The sequence below is a fragment of the Pelodiscus sinensis genome, chromosome 2, assembly GCF_052426305.1.
Source record: "Pelodiscus sinensis isolate ZL-2025 chromosome 2, ASM5242630v1, whole genome shotgun sequence".
NCBI classification, from domain to species: domain Eukaryota; kingdom Metazoa; phylum Chordata; order Testudines; family Trionychidae; genus Pelodiscus; species Pelodiscus sinensis.
The window spans coordinates 152,257,911-152,276,985 of NC_143053.1; the positions used below are offsets into that span (position 1 = coordinate 152,257,911).

General features: G+C 37.1%; 1 protein-coding gene across 10 annotated transcripts in view; it reads left to right on the forward strand.

Annotated features, from left to right (window-relative positions):
* The window catches only part of LOC102455363 (poly(rC)-binding protein 3-like), a 693,079-nt gene that overhangs the window by 654,895 nt on the left and 19,109 nt on the right, over positions 1 to 19,075 (forward strand). For 8 of the 10 annotated variants that reach the window (XM_075921612.2, XM_089776482.1, XM_075921617.2 and 5 more), the window contains 6 exons: positions 73 to 204; positions 4,747 to 4,875; positions 7,312 to 7,455; positions 12,646 to 12,687; positions 13,197 to 13,272; positions 15,136 to 15,188. In XM_075921612.2, coding sequence (XP_075777727.1) covers positions 73 to 204; positions 4,747 to 4,875; positions 7,312 to 7,455; positions 12,646 to 12,687; positions 13,197 to 13,272; positions 15,136 to 15,188 — 576 coding nt within the window. The remainder of the gene's footprint in view (positions 1 to 72; positions 205 to 4,746; positions 4,876 to 7,311; positions 7,456 to 12,645; positions 12,688 to 13,196; positions 13,273 to 15,135; positions 15,189 to 19,075) is intronic. The other 2 variants (XM_075921620.2, XM_075921627.2) reach the window with 1 other exon arrangement.

Here is a 19,075-nt window from a genome sequence, read left to right on the forward strand (position 1 = left end):
CTTGATCCTCTTAAGTGATAAGAGGAATGACAAATCCTCAACTAATTCTTATTGACTTTGTTGTTATTACAGGACATAAATGCTTCAATGACAAACAGCACAGTGACAAGCAAACCACCTGTGACCCTGCGTCTTGTAGTCCCTGCAAGTCAGTGTGGATCCCTTATAGGAAAAGGGGGCTCCAAAATCAAAGAAATTAGGGAGGTAAGTTCTTAGACTCCAGGTGGGGTGCTGTTAGGTAACTTTAACTAAACATCCTAATACAGCTATTTAAAGAGTATGATTTTCAGAGTTCTGCTACCAGGATTGGTTTATGGCATTGCTGCAAATATTTTGGGCATAGAATGCTCAGCTAAACCAGCTGTGAAAGGTGTCTGTAGACTCATGAAAGCTAAGGATCTGTAGCAGCATAACCAGTTTTAGAAGATATTTCTTTCCATGTGGCAATCCTTCAAAAAGTAACCCCAGTCTGTAAGATCTTTGTTGCACAGCTGGCATTCGGATGTACTTTTGAAAAGAGGGGGAAAAAAACAGGATGCCATGTAGCAAAGGAACCATTTAACACAGAATTGTTTCTTCACTTTAAAAAAAATCCAGAAATACTACAGATAATCTAGATCTGAAGCATTGCTAACCCTTTTCAAATCTGAACATTTCAGTTACAGTCTTTATAGCCAGAAAAGGCCAACTAGCTTAAAGGTACATTGTCCTGGTTAGCAGGCATAACCTTTGATTTACATTGTTTTGTCAAATTGGTTTTCTAATTTTATATTCCATGATCCCTGTACTACTCTCCTCCCTCCAATTTTATGGCTTCAGAAGTGGCCTAAAGTCACATATACTGATCCCAAGAAACTCATATAGATTTTCTAAATTCAAGCTATTCCTTGGAATATCCATCCACTCCATCCCTGAATCCATTGAGGCAGCATCCTGACTGAAGCAGCCTGTGACAGGCTTATTGTTGTTTTGATTTTGTTTTAAAGACCTTTCCTGGACTTTGCTTTTGAAGCTGCAGGTTATTGGCGGGGGGCATGGAACTTAATGGGAGAGAAACACTGCAAGAAGATACTTATGGAAATATGTTCCCCTTTACACCTTCCAACCCTTATCTGGATGTCAGTGAAAGAAGGTGCAATCTGGTGCAAGCTCAGAAATGAAGTTTTAGCAAAAATGTTATTGATAATTATATCTTATGATCTATCCAATAATGAGAAGTGCTTTTTAACTTCTTAGCATTCACACTGCAGAGCTAAGCAAAATGGGTACAAGTTTATGTTTGTTTTTTTGTTTGTTTAGATAGATTTCAACCACAATAAAAATGCTCATAGAAAAATACTAATCACCTGAACAATTATTAAATCTATAGCAACGTAAAAATGATCACTCTTCAACATAAAGTACTCATGTACAGGAAATGCATCACACACTCATGCCTAACTCACAAATACATCTTGAATGTTCCTTTAGATTAAATCTTATCAGGTAGATAGCCCTCATACAGTACTTGAATTGATTTTTTTATATTAAACTTTCCTCTGGCAATAAAATGCCAACATATTTTATATCAATTACAAATTTTATAAATTTTACTACATCAACAAAAGGCATAGTATGCTAACAAATCTTTTGCAAAATTTTTTGAAAATCAGTAAAATAAACTATCAGATATATTATCGGGGGTATTTTGTACCTATTTTGTAAAAAAAAAAAACTGAAAAATGTAATTTTCATCCTCTGGAAAATTTCAAAGTTTCTACATTTATTTTTGTCCTGAAATGGGGACAAAGTGTAGCAATATGGAATACTTTCACAAATGATCCAAAAGCTTCAATTTAGATAAATTACAACAAAAGCTTTTGATATTTTTTATCAAAATGTTGATTTGAAATGAATGTTTTGTTTTGCATTTTGCTATCAAAAATGTCATTGAAGTGATCACTTTCTTACCAAAGGTTTTGATGAATTTGGGTATACTTGAGAAATTTCTGGGATTGAAAAACTGTGAGTAGCTCTAGTTCTGAATATGTTTAATTAGATTATTGTAACAATACTTAGAGAAGTGGTCAGGGTAAAAAGAGCAGTCAGTTGCCAAAATTCCATGGCTCTTCAGTTTTCCCCTAAATTCCTTCATTTGTACCCAGACTTCATTATTGCCCAAATTGTGCAGCCACAGATGATTCTGGGGATGATTCTCATTTCCAGGGAAAATCAGTGCTTTTTGCCCACTATTTTAAGGGCCTCTCCTCTCCTGGATGCACATCTTGTTTCTCTTCATGTTCTTGCCAAGTGTAGCTGTATGTGTGAATCACAGAGAAAACATACTTTTAATAAATTGTAGATAAAATCCCCAAATTAATTGTCATCTTTAAAATTCCTAGAAAGATTTTTGGTAAAAATGCCATTTGAAGGTAACATTGTGCTGTCTAAGGTCTGCAAATGAGATTTAGTAGAAAAATGGGGGAAAAGACAGAGAGGAGAGTCCTAGAAATTTTTGAATTTTCCTTCAAGAAATAGAAAGTTGAAAACCAACATTCTTGAGGGTTTTTTGTTTTAAATGAAAATCTGAATTTTTGTTTGAGAGAGAGAAACAGACACTTTCTGTGAAGATTTTCATTTAGCTGGAAAGCGCTGGTGACAACATTTAGGAGGAGAAGTGCTTCTCATTGGAAAACATTACATTGGTTTACAAAGCCACACTTTTGGATGGAATTCAGTATGTTGTTTTGACTTTTAAAGCCCTAATTGGTTTGGATCTGGGTGAGCTGTGAGTCTGCCTTTCTTCTAGTTCCATTTTACTGCAATTGCAGCCAACGGAGGCAATCAAATTGGGCATCTCTCATTATAGAAAAGTATGCAAGCAGCAGGGTGTTTTCTCTGAGGGCTCCTTACTTCTGGAACATGCTTCCTTCTGATTCTCCAGCTGATTAACTTTCCATTTGTACTGCAAGGCTCATGAGTTTTTTCTCATGCATGAGAGGTAGGGGGAGCTTGTTAATTTAACTGAAGTCTAAGTGTATTGTGTGGTTGGAATGAACTATGATCAGCTGTGGATTTTAGTGGCTGTATATGATTGTTGATTGTTGTGAAGTTTTAAATATTCCGGAGATGCAAAACTTAAAATGGTGCTCCTAGGATGTATGTTTTAAAATCTAAAATCAATCAAGCTATTGAGAGTGGAAGACTCTAATGATTACCATGATGGGTAAACTCCAGACATACTTGCCTTTGGTTTAATGCCACTAAGTGAAAGAATGCTGTTTGGCCAATAGGTTCTTCTATTAGTTCTAAAGAACAGTGTGAACTCCCTCTCCTTTTCTGTAAACCTAAAGAGAACAGCAGTTTGTCTCTCAGTTTCACACATGCCGTTCCACAACAGCCAGTGAACTGCAAAGATTATTTTGAGTGACTGAATGGCACACAGGGAACTGAGAGCAGTAGTTAGCCCAGTGGGTTTTGTACTAAGCCAGCTGTTACTCTAAAAACTTTGTTATAAATGGTCGCTACTGCCCAGATGAAAAAGGATCATCAGTCCTCTCAAGATGCATTCTAATCTCATCATCATGTAATATATTGAGCAACAGCAATATGATAGATGTTATATTTTTTGCTCAGTTGCGTACCCAGCAGCAACATGTAGTCTGCCTCAGTATTTTAAAGTATGATTTAAAAAAAAACCCACAGTGGCATGACAGATTGATCAAATTATGGTGACATTCCAAAGCATATTAAAGGACCCATAATTGATATTCTGGGTTTAAACAGCACTAGTGAACAGAAGATGTAATCAGTAATTTAATCAGTCTCTGGAAAAAAGACTAAGATGTGTTGTGCATGGCCAACAGCAAACTAAATTAACTCCTTACTGACTGACACAAAATCAGTGCAAGGCAAAATCGTTTGTATCCACATATCAGGATCAGAAATAGGTTATGTGTATAATGTATGAAAATAGTAATTCAATAGAATAGGCTTTTGTTGTGTTTTTTTTCCATCAATTGAAAAAGGTTTGCAGAATTGTTGCTGGATTATACCAGGGATGATTTTGGCCTCAAGTTTTGGTTTTGGTTTGTTCTGTTGTTTTACTAAGAACCAGTAGTGTCAAGATCAAGAAGGAGAAAAAAGATGGCTCATTATATGGTTAGGTGCATTACTGAACTAGAAGCTGATGATGTGCATATGTTTAATCAACACTAATAATCATTTAGAAGTGCTCCCGTATTGCTCTGCTTTATGATGAGATATTCCAGAGTATAAAGCAGACCCAAATTTCATTCAGTAAAATGATCACAGTCATCAATTCATTAAGGAATCACCCATCCATGACTAGAATTCATTTGGGAAGCTGAAGCTCTTCAGACATCAGCAATTATTTTTTAATGATTGTCATAATGATTCTGAACACCCTTAGTTTTCATATTTTTCCATTGTATCTACAGCAATCTCTGTTTCAGCAAGTTCGGGAGATTAACTATGAGGTTAAAATCCCAGTTTGTTTATTTAACAACCATTGATAATTACACTTTCTACCCTTGAGAATACTTGCAAATATTATCTACATACACAAATCCACACTCCTGGCAGTTTTCCATGCTATATATGCAGCATAACACTAGCAAAAAACAGGGGTGTTTTAGATACAATGGTGCTTTTTCAGATTACTTTTTATTAGTGAACAAATGGTTTCTAATGTGCAGAGGCATTTTTATGGCACTAATGTTTGTTTTGTTGATTTTTTTTCTTAAGTCCACAGGGGCCCAGGTACAAGTAGCTGGGGATATGTTGCCAAATTCAACAGAACGTGCAGTAACTATATCTGGCACTCCGGATGCCATTATACAGTGTGTGAAACAAATATGTGTGGTCATGCTAGAGGTAAGAGAGCACTTAAAACATTGAGGTTTATACTGATAACGTTCAGAAATCATGTTCATTTCCTTCAAATCCCCTGCCACCCTCTTTAATCCCTGATTCTTTAAGATGCAAATCTTTCTCAACTCCCAGTGATTTCAAGACTTGTTGTCAGTACTCCTGGTGCTTAGAGTGCCCAGTGCCTCACAGATGAAGCCCTTAGAGGAGGGTCTATTTACCAACCTTTCAACATGGATTGTGATTTAAGGGTCAATAGTAGAAACTTTGGAAAAACACAAGCCCTGCCCTAAATCAGGATAAAAAGTAGAAATTGCAGAATTTTTCTTGAAACCGAATGCCCTGGAATATTTTATGCTGACCTTATTGAAATATTTGGTTTTGATAAAGTTGAAACATTTCAATAAGGTCATCGCTTTGTTTATTTAAGGTCAAAATGTTTCATATTGACTGCGTCACTTTTATTATATCATTACAATCTGTTATTAATATAATACAATATAACTTTATCAAAACACAATGTTTTGACCTTATTGAAACCAAATGTAACAATAAGGTAGAGACAAAATATTTCAGCTTCACCTAGATCACTTATCTGACTATTTCTTTTTGAAAATTTTGACAAAATTAATAATTTTCCTCCAAAACATTTCAATTTTGCTGAATTAGAATTTTCCAATGGGAAAAACATTCTGTAAAAAAAAAAAAAAAAAGTGTTCCACTAGATCTAGTCAACTATACTGTGATGTTGGATGTCCAACAATTATTTTTTAATCACAATATAACAGGATGCATGGTGTCTCTGATACTATATTATAATAACTCCTATCTATTTCATAGCAATCACTCTACACCAAAAAAAGCATGCAACCTACTAAAAATCAATGTAATAAACTATTATTGTAGAGAACAAATTTTGCCTTGCAAATAAGAGACTATTGCTTCATTTGGCATTAGATGTGCATATTTGAAGGTAGCATCTTTTAATAAAAAACATGGCACAACGCTAAGAACATGCTGAAAACCAGTTTCAGTTTATTTGTCATGGAGAATGCGGTATAACTTTGTAAAGAATTAATAAACTGTTTAAAAATAAAAAATCCATCTCTCTGCATGTAGATTTTAGAACATATCTTAAAGGGTATAATTTTGAAAAGGTCTTAATCCTGTCCTTTTACTTCTCATCTTATTCTCACAGATTTGCAGATGCAAATAACTCCAGGAGCAAATTTGCATCTCCCATTACTAGTACATGCAATTGACGTCACCTAGTCACTTAACTACCTGCTTTGTGGATGCAGGCAGTTGTCTGATATCTAAATTATATTAATTACACCCATAGCTATTTGCAGACACAAACTAGGGCCAGACAGTCATTTTCTTCATATTGAGCCATTCTCCTTTGGAGATAAACAGTACAGAAAACAGAACTTGTTTCATTTTAGAGATAATAAAATAGCAATGCAAATCACCAGTATGAAGACTAGGAGAAAATGATCATTTTGCTTCTTCAAACATTAAAGTATGCATAAAAATATGTTGAATTTGTTAAATGTGTTTAATTTGGCAATGGTGACTGCTTTATTAAATTCAAATAATCAATCATAGAGATGTGGAAATGTTATTTATTGTTGGCAGGTCATTGCAGTAGTCCCTAGAGGTCAGGACTCTAGTGTGCCAGGCAATATGAGGATAACGTGAAGCCTGTTTTACAGGATTGTTCCCAGGGCTGTTTTGTCTGTCTTAGTCTCTATAAAGATAATTGTGTGTCAAGTATTTACTGGTCACATTTTTATCTGCTAACTCTCAGAGCAATTTTCTCCTCCTATCACTTAGAAGAGGGCCCATATTGCTCCCACTGAGGACAGTGGAAGTAGCCCACACTAGTCATGACTTCTCACTGAGGTCAGAGGAATGCTGGATGGGGCCCACGTAATCTATCACCTGCGTTCAATGAGAGTTGTGACTCTAGCGCAGACTGAACATTCTTATGTCACTTTTATGCCCGGACACTTCGCTTTGTGCCAGTGCACAAAGGGTAATCAGCTGAATGTATTGTTCTCTAGGAACAGGTTAGCTCCAAGAGAGAACGCTGGGGAGATTATCCCTTAAAATTGACATGACAAGTTTCAGAACTGGCATCTGACTTCTTTAGGTACCATGAAATTTAAATTCATTTCCTGATCCCTTGCAACTTTACCAAATTATTGTGGAAACAAAACAAAACCTGTCTGCATTTCCCTTTTGGCTATGCAGTCAGGACCTTACTTCATTCCCCTGACCTTACTTCATTCCACTGAATTCACTGGGTGCAGGATCTAGGCCCATGGGAAAGAACACTGATGAATGGGACCAATGCAATTGCTGATTGAGGTGAAGAAAGTAAAAAATGATTTTATGTGAGCTATTTAATTCCACATCTTGATATGTTTTTGTTTTCAGTCCCCGCCCAAAGGTGCCACCATTCCCTATCGTCCCAAACCTGCCTCTGCACCTATCATTTTTGCAGGTGGCCAGGTAAGAGCAGACACCATTTTGGCTTCAGCTGGAAACCACACCGTCTTGGCCCAACCTCAGCCAGCGCCTGTTAGTTTTCACCTTTTACACGTTTTTGCCTGGTATAGTATGCATGTGTTTTATCCAATGTGGGTAGTTATTGCTTACAGAAAAGGAGAATTATGTTATAAACCTAAAATGAAAACAAGCCAATGGCTTCTTTTAACTTGTATTCTGCACTGTTACTGAATGACCCTCTGGTAGTTGTACCCTGTTCATTTCAGCGTCCCTGGCACTGTGTTGCTTTGACTTGTTTTTTCTCAGTGTATCTTCCGCTAAATGGAACGTCCTAGTAATGTTGCCAAGAATATGTCACCTTCATGAGAAACTGCATCAGTGTTATTCTGGTTGCTACCTACCAGTACATTAGTGTATAACTTTGTAGTCGTCTACAATAAAAAGAAATGAAAATAAGACAATTGGTATTTTGCCAAGATTTAAAATTAGCTTCTGCAGTAAGGAATGGATTTGTTCTGTCATGAAGAGATGGGTATCCAAAATCAGAAATGTTTTAATGGAACAAACCTTTTTATTATTTTTTAAGTAACAGTTTCACTGGTTTTATGAACTAATTTACAGTATAGAGAAGCTTTCAACAAAACATATCATGTGATCACAAAGTACACAGCTTCTGCTCAAGCGATGCTCTCCAAATTGTCAATTTTTCATAATTATAATATCTCATAGGGCCCAATCATGAGCTCCTCAGTAAAAATTATTTTTACTATTACAGTGCTGCCTACAGACCAACAAAGAAAGGGTCTCCATTGTGGTAGGCACCATACAAACACAGAGTAGTAGCTTGTCCCTGTGCTGCAGAACTTCCACCTGTTCTACACAGCCTGATTTATACCATATCGAAAGCTTTGTTGTTGTTTCCTTTTTTCAATGGTAGAGGTATGGCTGTCCCCCCGCCCCCACACACACACCCCGCCCCCACACACCCCTCTCCCCCCGCCCCCACACACACTCACACACTCCTTGCTGCTCCTTCAACCTATATGACTATGGGTCCCACCCACTTTTAGCCCTCCTATGGTGTTCCCATGTACAACGTATCTTTTTCTTCCCTTTTGATATGGCCTTGTAACAGGCACACAAAACTGGCACTTCACTGCAACTTGCCCTATCATCATCTAATGCGGAAAAGTACCCCTCTTGATAAACAGGCATCTCACCAATTCGCACAGCCTGCGGGCTATCTAGATGTGCCATGTCCATTAATACTGATGTGGTGCGTGAGCTGACATGCCAACAACTCACCTAGAACATTTCTCCACAATAGCTTATTTACAGCCAAATGAGAGGCTTTACACTTACTATATTCAGAGTGCTCTCCTGGAGGGTCAAATCACTCCCTCACTTGGACAGATGTGGAAACAGATGGCATCTGGAGCTGCCAGAGCACCCATTTGGAGCACCTCGGGGCTCTGTAGAGCTACTGATTGATAAGAAGGCTGAGGGCTATGTGTATCAAAGAGCAAGTCAGACCTTTGTGGATTAAAAGGTTTCCCAACATCATTGTTTGATAACACTAACCAGCCAGCTTACAAAAGTGTCAGTGTCTTTTATATTGGACTGTCCAGTAGACTGCTGACAAAGTCAACATTAGCTGAAGTATTTCATGGCAAAGTCTGGGAAAAAAATCTAACTAAATATTAATTCCTGCTCTCTATATCTACTGCTCTTACTTTGATTGGTTTCCTTCAGAGCAAGATACCTACTTTCTCAACTGACAGAATTTAAATTTCAGTTAAATTTTCCAGAATTTGATCTCTGTTAACTGTGAACATTCACAGAGCAAGTTACTCCAGACACATTTTAAGTTTATAGTGTGGTAATCTCCTCTAAAGCAGATGAATATGTACTCAGTGATTCACAGTAGCAATGCTGTAAATAGTGTTATTGGCAAAGATTGTCTCGGTGCATAACAAATTACTCAAATAAAAGAAGATTAACAGTAGGGACTAGAATGTTCTCAAGAGTTAGAAAATGACATTGAATTTTTGTCTAATCATATAGTACAACAGATTGCTGAATTCTAGAAAATATAGATGATTGAGATATTTTGTGTGTACCTTTCACCCTCTAGTCTCTTCCCTTATGCAAATTCTTCAGTAAATTATAGAAGTGGACTTGGGAGTGAGCAAAAAGAGGTTTTCTCATGGATTTTATTTCTAGAGTAAAAATATAGTATGCATATTAGGTGGTTAATTTTGTTTAAAAAATCCTGTGTGCAAATGACTATTGAAAACAAAATAAAATGGTCTCAGCCGTGCGGAGCTGCTGGATGGACCTGTCGGCTCTTTATACGTTAAAAAAGCTAAAGCGCAGTAGGAGGGACCCAGCGCGAGCCGGGACAGCTGATTCCCGGCTTGTGCAGGGTTCCCCATGCTGCAGCTCTGCCTTTTAAATGTATAAAGAGCCAATAGGCTCTTTATACATTTAAAAGGCAGAACCCCAACAGCTCCCCACTGCAGCTCCACACTTATCGACTAATTTGACTAGTTGATGGAAAATCCATCAATGAGTCTGTTTGTTGATTAAACTACATTTAACATCCCTATTCCAAAGTATTTTGTGGTTAATCTGAAAGCTTTGGGGTTTGTTAGTTTTTAAAATACAGTCTGCATATCAAGCTATCCCCCAAAAATCAAACTCCTACTATGACAAGATGGGATTTTGCATGGCTTTTGCTACTTTAAATGTTTTTTTTAATCCTCTGTGCTTTTTTTCAATTTTGTATTATAGCAGAATGGTAAGGAAGAGGAACACAATGCTGCCTTTCTATTAGCTCGGATCCATAGTAAAATCTAGTATATGCAGTTTTTAAAATAATAATAATTATTATTATTATAATAATAATCTCAAAACACCAACCTTCTCTGAAAGAAACAAATTGAAGGTTCCATCCCATTTGTCTGCCCCTATTTTTGGTACATTACCCTGTCCCTAAAATACTCACTTCTAGCAATGTCCTGACTTACCCCTCATTCAACTTCATTGAGTTCAAAGGCTGTAAATCAAGGTAAAGTTCAACCACAGGGACTGACTATTCCTGGTTTCACTGAAGTCAGTGACAAAATTTCCATTGACTTTATTGATTTGGAAAGCAAAGAGACTGTTTACTCTTTCCACTTATTTGGTCAACTATTTTTATTTATCATTTATGTTCTAGTAACTCTCCAAATGTGCTTGGTTCATTTCAGCCACAGAGAGGTCAAAGCCCTGCCCACAAGCATTACACAGTCTGACATGTGCTCTTTCTACTGGAGTAGACATAGAGCTAAGTTCAGACTGAACACTGCTGAATTAGGCCAGAAGTCAAAGGAGTAGCATAGTGCTTTTCCATCCAAATGATTTGCCCACAACATTAGACCCCAATCCAGTGGAATTTTTAAATATGATTGAAATGGGACAACTCACATGCTGGAAGATATGCTTAAGACCCTGACTCAACAACACAATTAAGCATGTGCTCAACTTTAAGCATATGCTTAAGTCTAACCCTCTTCAGCAAAACATTGAAACACATGCTGAACTTTCAGCCTGTTTTTAAATTACACTGCTCTTGGTGGGAATATTCTTCTCTGTTTTTTTGGATCAGGGTCTTAAGTCACAATTTATCAAAGTGTTCCTGCCTGGTTTTACTCCCAGACCTGCAAATGCACATAATGGCCATGCACATAACTACTCACAGGCATAAGTATTTTCAGGATCGGGGCCTGACTTTATAAATAATTTTTAAATAAACAAATTGTTCCTGCTCAAGAAGAGAAGGGCTGGTGTAGAAATCTTTAATAAGCTGCTAGAGCATTAAATTAAACTCCATTCATTTGTCCTGTAATTTCCAGAGCATTCAATTCTTTCTCAGAGACCTTCTTGACCAATAAGCATTGTGCAATCTAAACTAATGAGCTCTGTTCTCAGTTTATAATTGTCTGTACAAATATTTATAAATTATCATTTTCCCTTCTGTTTTCCCTGCCGTCTAAGCACAAACACATTAAAATGTTCCATTGGGCTATCCCTTTTGGGAAAGCTGTGCAGAGTGTAACAGACAATTATAACCTTTGTATAGGTTTGTTTTTAAGCTACCTTGTAGAATTGAGTAGAGGCAGCAAGAGAGAGGTGATGCTATTCTAACTACCGCTACTGGCACACAGCAATACAGGGTAGCCACAGCATTGTGACTTCTTCCCTCCTATTTTATTTCTTCTCTCCTATGACATGCCCTTTTGCTGGTGGCAGAGGATGGCTGGTACAGGGGCTTCCTTCATTCAGTGCCAGAAAAATTGCCTGGTGGCCATTAGTAGATAGAAGCCAACCTTAATGCACTGCTTGAGTGGAGCAAAGGGCTGGATCACCGTTGAGAATCTGATTCTGTGCAAAAGAAGAAAATTAATTTGGAATCTATCCCCAAGAATCTGTTTGAAATCCTTAGGCCAGACTTGCGCAGGGTGGTGTGGTGAAGACAGGCAGGAATCAGTTACACTGGGGATTGGGAGGCTGAAAAAACATTGCTTTGTAGGTCCACCTGAAGTTAAGCGCAAAGACATCTCCAAGCCAGTCCAGCAGCCACTCCCTTTCCGCACACACCCATCAAGTCAGACCTTTGAGGTGAAGAGTGCTTGCTTACCCTATGTGCCTGGCGGCATTTGGCCAAACGCTGCTCTCTCTCGCAGTGAGGCCATATCTACACTAGACCAGGCAGCTTGGCTTCAGGTACACAACTCCATCTATGCAGAATATGTAGCTAGAGTCAGCTTACCTTAAGCCCAGCTTGGTGGCATCCCCACAGCAGGAGGCTGATGGGAGCAAATGTTCCCGTCAGCTTCCCTTACTCCTCGCAAAAGCTGGAGTACTGGACACTAGTGGGGGTGCCCTCTGAGTTCGATGTAGTGAGTGTAGACAAGGCCTGGCGGTAGAATGTGGCCAAACATGCCTGCCTGGGATGCTATGCCTGGAGGAGCACTCACTGTTCCAGTGCCCCTTGCAACACCTCCCACACTGGGCTGTACCTGAGAGGCACAATGTGACTTCCTATGCTGGGTGGCTGCCAAAGCGGCACAAGAAAATTAAGCTTCCCTTAACATGTAATGAAATGGGTTTTCAAATAGATTTGGAAAACAGTTCAAGGTTCTCTGGGCCTGATGAGAATGGAGTATTTATTGTCTAATTTGACTGATATGTATCTTTAATTTTCCTTGTCATTTTCAGGCATTTACAATTCAGGGGCAGTATGCCATCCCTCATCCAGACGTGAGTTCAGCGCATGTAAATTACTCCCATCTCTCTCTCTTTCTCTCTTTCTCTCTCTCTCTCTCTCTCTGTCTCTATTTGTTCTGGGCAGCATTTACTTTCTACAGTTAACATTAAGACATGCCTGTAGATGCCTGTACTTAACAGTGTACCCCTAAGTGTACCATATAGACAAATGTTAGCTTTACTGGATAACTTTGGTAGTAATTGCTAGAAAGTACAATGGCCCAGTTACAAATGACATTTTTTGGTCTTTTATGCATGTTATGTATTTGAGTTTTTAATATGTAATTCTACAGAAAAGTAGTTAATATTAACAATAGCCATTACATGTAATAACAATAGAGACGTCATTTTAACCAGTTTTTCTATACAGTAGAATAGAATGAATGATTAAACCTTTTTTTTAATTTTAATTAATCCAGTTTTAAAACATGTAAGATGGTTTTCTCTACTCTGAAATAATTCCATTTGATTGGTTAGTTCTAATTTCCCATCCTGCCCTGCAGTTGACCAAGCTTCACCAGTTGGCTATGCAGCATCCCCCCTTTACTCCCCTTGGGCAGACCACCCCTGGTTTCCCTGGTACGTACCCATGACCCCCTGGGATGTCCTTCTTCTTAACAGCTTTGTTTCCCATGGTCATTACATCATTTTAATACTAAATGTGGGCAATGACCAATGATCCTTTTGTTTTCACGCCTTAATATTCATTTTTTTCCCCTGTGGCTCTGTTAGTTTGTTTTTGTCATAACTAAATTCTTGTGCTTTGTTTGTTCCATTTATTTTAATATAATCCGCTTAATTTGTGCCATCAGCTAAAGAACCTGAGTTTCTTTTAGTTATTCCTATGCAAAGTTATTATGCGCCACATAGTATGTACCAGTTTGTATTACCTAAAGTACTTGATCAAATGAATTTTGTGGGACTTCTGTTTTTGTATTGTGTATTGAAAAAAAATACAAAGAGAAAATCTAACAAAAGAAAATGTATTTACAGAATCATTACAGATTAATTAAAAAATTTCTATCATACAACTAAGGGCTTAAACTGGCATCCCTTATACACTAAAAATTCCTTTTGTCCTCCAGTATTCTTGTTCTCAGTGGAATAAAAATACCACTGTTCTTAATTGTGCGAAACTCTCAGTGAAAGTAATGGTATTTTGCTCAATTAAGGTCTTCTAAATTTAGACCATCTTTATGAAGGCCTGTTAGGTGTATTTGTTTGTTTCGAAAAGAGGATTGAAATTAGATAAACTTTCAATTAAATCAGTTTCATGTACAGTTTATTTTGTTTCAGTAAATATTGCTTGGAATTCGAGATTTTCCCAAGATATGAATAAATATACACTGGTACATATTTTGTATAGCAAGTAATAACATTTTTATCAAATACATCCAATTTTGTGAAAAACTTAATCACTCACTTTATTTTAATTGTTTATATATTTTTTGGACTGCAGTGTTCAGTAAATACACATGGTGTAAATAAACATACACTATGTAAACCAATTAATGCAAACATGAGCATTTAAATAAGGTATTCTGAGTATAACTATTCCTTTTCCATCTTTGCTAGTTATGAAAAAAATACAGAAATGCGGAAAAATGGAAAAGGAAGAAAGAAAAATGACACAAAACAGCATTTGCTTCTACATGGTGTATCTGATAAAATAGCAGCAAATAATTATAAAATACCTTTCCTGGCTTTATATTTTCCTTGTTTTTCTTCTTGTCATTAACATGCTGCTCCTTAATCTTTTCCTTGTTATATTTGTGATTTGTATGTTTCCGTAACTATACTGAGTGTTAGAGCACTAATTGCATTTCTTCTAAGCATTTTCCTTTTGTCCACCCAATTTAAAAACAAATGTATGCAACTGCCAGTATTTTGTACATTTCCCCCAAAAAAAGTTCTTTACAACATTTCTTCAACATCACTAATCCCATGGATATTTTAAGTTCTCTTAGTTTATTTTCCCCATCTTTATTTTATCAGTTTTCTTTTCATATTTTACTTTTTGTTTACCTTAGATTTCCACTTTTTATTTTGTGTAATCCAGTGCTTCTGATAGACCGGTCAAAATTTAGACAACTCTTCATTTTTGACGATTAATGTATATAGAATAAATTTCATCATTATTTGTAGGTGGAACCATCCACTTTCTAGAAACTTTTTATAGCAATATGAACTCTGCTGTGACATTTGTTATTTTGGTGGGTTAAAGGTTAATTAAAATGAGAAAAATTTAAAGTCAGTCCAACCCTCTCAATTTTTGCATCTCTTGCTTTCTTTTTTCTTTTGCTAGCAGTTCCGTATTTTTCATTGCTACTCTCTTTTATCTATTTTTTCACATTTTCCTTCTTTTAAGCATCATTTGTTGTGTCTTCCCTTTATTTCAAAAACAACTAGCATAATGTGTTCCCCTCTGTCCCCTGAATACAGGATTGGATGCCACTACTCCAACCAGTTCACATGAGCTTACTATTCCAAATGATGTAAGTGGATGAAGAGTCTGTCTTTCTTTCTCTTTTTCACCAGTGCAGCTGTTGGTGGAATACCTCATTTTGTGTCAGTCAGCACAGTGTAAAGGGCATAGCTTTATTTTGGTAATAACCTATTATATCTGTGTTACAGAATATGAGAGCTCAGGGAAAGAGGGCTAAAAATTACTGTTTAAAATAGTGTCAGTACTAGAATGAGTTTTGGCTTTGTAAGGAATTTATACATCTGAGGAGAGTTAGTAGAATAGTGGTATTAAAATAAGTAAAGTGAGATTCCATGGCTCAGTTGAATTACAGGGACTGAGACACAAAGCATTTCACCAGTGGTCACCTGGTCCAGTAATGCCAGATTGTTGTTTTTGGTGGTATTGGTAACTAAGGAATAGGAGTTTTCATCACAGGTGGCACACACATTGACAGTCCCAGCAAAAATCCTAAGAACTGAATGGACTTGGAAAACAACTTCCATATTCTAATGGAAGCTCCTCCAGTATATGATTGGAACAAATGCTAATTTAGGGAAACTACATTGTAGCTCTGTGTATCATATTGTTCTGTGCTAGTCATGACGTTAGTCACCAAGGTTGTCAATTCATGAGTACAACATGTACTTAAGATATATAAAAGTACAATGTAAACAACATTGCTATTAGAAAGAGAGGTTAAAAACTGGAGCAACACTCCAACTCTCTGAATTCCAAACTGGATGTAACTAGACTAACCAGCCCTAACCTGCAACAGTCCTTCCCCTACACTACAAGGTGCTGGCACTTTAGACATCCACTTAAACATTTCCAATTTCTTGCCATAGGGAAAAAAAATGGTATTCTTCTTTCCATCAGCTATAGATCTTATCAACTTTCATTTTAAATGAATGACACAGAAAATTGAAGTTATCCCCTCCAGGTTTTTTTAACAAAAGCTTTCAGGCATGAATGGGATCATAAATAACTATAATATTACTTACGAGATACTTATGACATCATACAAGCCCTGTTAATCTCCGTGGCAGTGCTTGATAGAAAAAAGAGACAAAAGCTAATCAGAGTGAAAAGGAAAAAGAAGTCTCCTATCCCAAGTGCCTGAGATTTGGTAAGCTTTGCATTAGTAGGAGTACACCCTGCTTAATATGTTTCATCATCTAACTTACTGTTTGTTCTGAATTTTAAGAGAGCACCATATTTGTCCTTCTAGAAACTCACTGCCAAATTCTACTCTTGTTCGCAGCGTGGTAAATCCAGAGTAACTCCATTTACTTGAGTAGAGTCTATCTGGAGAGCTGCTGATGAATGCTAGAGCATGCTTTGACCCCATATCCCTTTTGCCCCATAGAGAATCTCTTCCTAGCTTAATCAGTTGAAACACACTGATTCAGCCCTAATCTTTTACATGCAAACATGCATCCCTGCATTATTTGAAAAATCCTCCTGCTGTCACAAATTTTTCAAGCTATAGTAAAACAAGCCTGCTTATGTAAGGTATAAATCAAGCCCATGGTAGCTTAAATCAAGCCTAGTCTTACCAATACATTTTCAAAAGATATTCTGAGACTGAAATGAATTAGGCATAGAAATAGCCTACAGGAACTCTGCAGGTGAGGAAAATGGAAAAATATTTTGGGTTGGTTCCATGTATTAAGTGTGTATGTAGCATTGGAAGTGGTACAGTTTTGAGGGGATTCTCATGATAAAATGCAGGCAGCTCAGGAATTTTGGCTGTCTTTGTTTCTGACCGCCAAAGCAGCAGACTGCTATACAGAGGGGTGCATGCTGTGGGTGGGCAGAGCCCTGGGGCAGGAGGGTCCGACTTAAGTTGGACTGACATAACCCGGGGACTGCCTGTAATTCTTATTCTTTTATTCTTTTTATGTTAAGGGGTCTCTTTCTCTACTGTGTTGCACAGAGATAAATGACTCCTCAAGATGCAAAGTGAATGTATCATGCTGATGGAAATTAGATGAGAATAGAGACAATTGTACTTACACATGTTCTTGAGTTACCAAAGAACAACAGGACATTATTTAAATAAACATAAAGGCAGAAGGCCAAGTCGGAGTTGTTACTCAGTCCTTGATCAGACATATTCACTCTGATTCAAGTGCAGTAGAAATTTGCCTAAGCAATCACAAATACAAACTAGATAAAGACTTTAGAGTTTGGCCAAAGGAAAAAGTGTAAGTTGATACCTGTTTACAGGTTTCATTTGTTTGTGTTGTAAATTATACTTATTCTTTCTGCCGTAATTATGTTGTAGCAGAGATACATTATTTTTATCTGTTATTAGTGGTTACTACAGCTCAGATCTCGCAGCTTTTCACATGTCTCCCAGAGATAACTGCAGCTAACTAACAATAAAGAAACTGATTGATCCATTTTAGATGATCTGGAGCTTTTCTAAGGTCAGCGCAATTATTCCCAAGTATAGAGAATTACATTACCTGTAAATCACAAAGACATGGATCACTCTGACCTTGTTATTGTTTCACAATTAGGGGACCTAGCCTTCTTCCAGACACAGATGAAAGAAAACATTTATGGAACTGATAGCTATTTTAGGGTACGTCTATACAGCAATGTTATTTCGGAATAATAAGTAGTTATTGTGACATAATGTCAAAGAGCACTCTTTCTCAGACTTCCTGCTATGTAGACAATGCCAAAAGCCAAAATAAGCTAGTTCAACTTAAGCTACGCAATTGACATAGTTCAAGTAGCATTGCTTATTTTGGCTTTTAGCCCTGCTGTGTAGATGTACCCTGATTGTCCACAAACATTGGAGAGTCCAAAAGAACTCCTGGGCTACAATGTGATTTGATTATCTGAGGTCACCAGTAATGGAGAATGATGGGTTGTTCTTCAAAATATTTCCTTCATCCCACCAGTATTACCTCTGTTGGGTTGCATTTAGTGTCAGCCAGCTGTTTCCTTTCACTTTCTGGGATCCTCTTCAGCTTTCTATACATTATATAGGACTTATATTATAAGGACAAAAATGTGTCATGTACATCTTGGAATAGAATGGTGGAATAGTGTTAGTTAGTGGGGGGAATGAAGAAGGTGGTGAAAGTGGGGTATAATGGAGCTGGCACTGCAAAAAAAAAAAGTCACTGAGATAAAAATCACCTTTATCTTAAAAAAACAGAAAAATGTTTTTAAAAATGCTGCAGATCTGATAATGATTTTGATAAATATAAATAGGCATGTAAATCCACCTGTATTGGCAATAACAACCCAATGGGCCAGACTTCTGTATTCTAGGGGAATAATGGCTCCTTCCTTTTAAATAACTAATTGGGAAGCTTGTCACATAAGCAGTATGAAGGTGTCTTTCCATAAAAAATCAACACCATCTCCACAAAAGACACTGGAATAGTGAGTGTGGCCTTCCAATTCCATAGCTGTTGTTCTTGATTGAAAAATACTTAAGAGTTAGGAAGAAATATTAGATCCACTGGGTCTTACTCAGGCAAAACTTCAACTGATTTCCTGCAGAATTCAGCATATGTAAACGTGGTGCCAAAACACAACAAATATATCCCCTAGGGAAACAATAGGTCCAATCTAACAACCAGGCATTGTCTGAATGTCCACAATTAGCCTCTGAATGATCCTGATCCAGGAAAACCCTATTCAGCAAAGGCACTGATGCACAATTTTAATCTTAATTTAAAAGTTAAATGTGTTTAAGTGCTGTCCTGAATTAGAATTTGTGACGTTAGTTGTTATATTAAAGGCCTTAAAAGGTGAATATGAGGCTTAAAGGAAATAATTTATTACCTCCAATGTTTTATGAGCTGTATTAAAAATATTGGTACACATCCTCAAGCAGTGTAAACTGGAATAGTTCTACTGAAGTCACTGGAATTATGCCAGTTTGCAGCA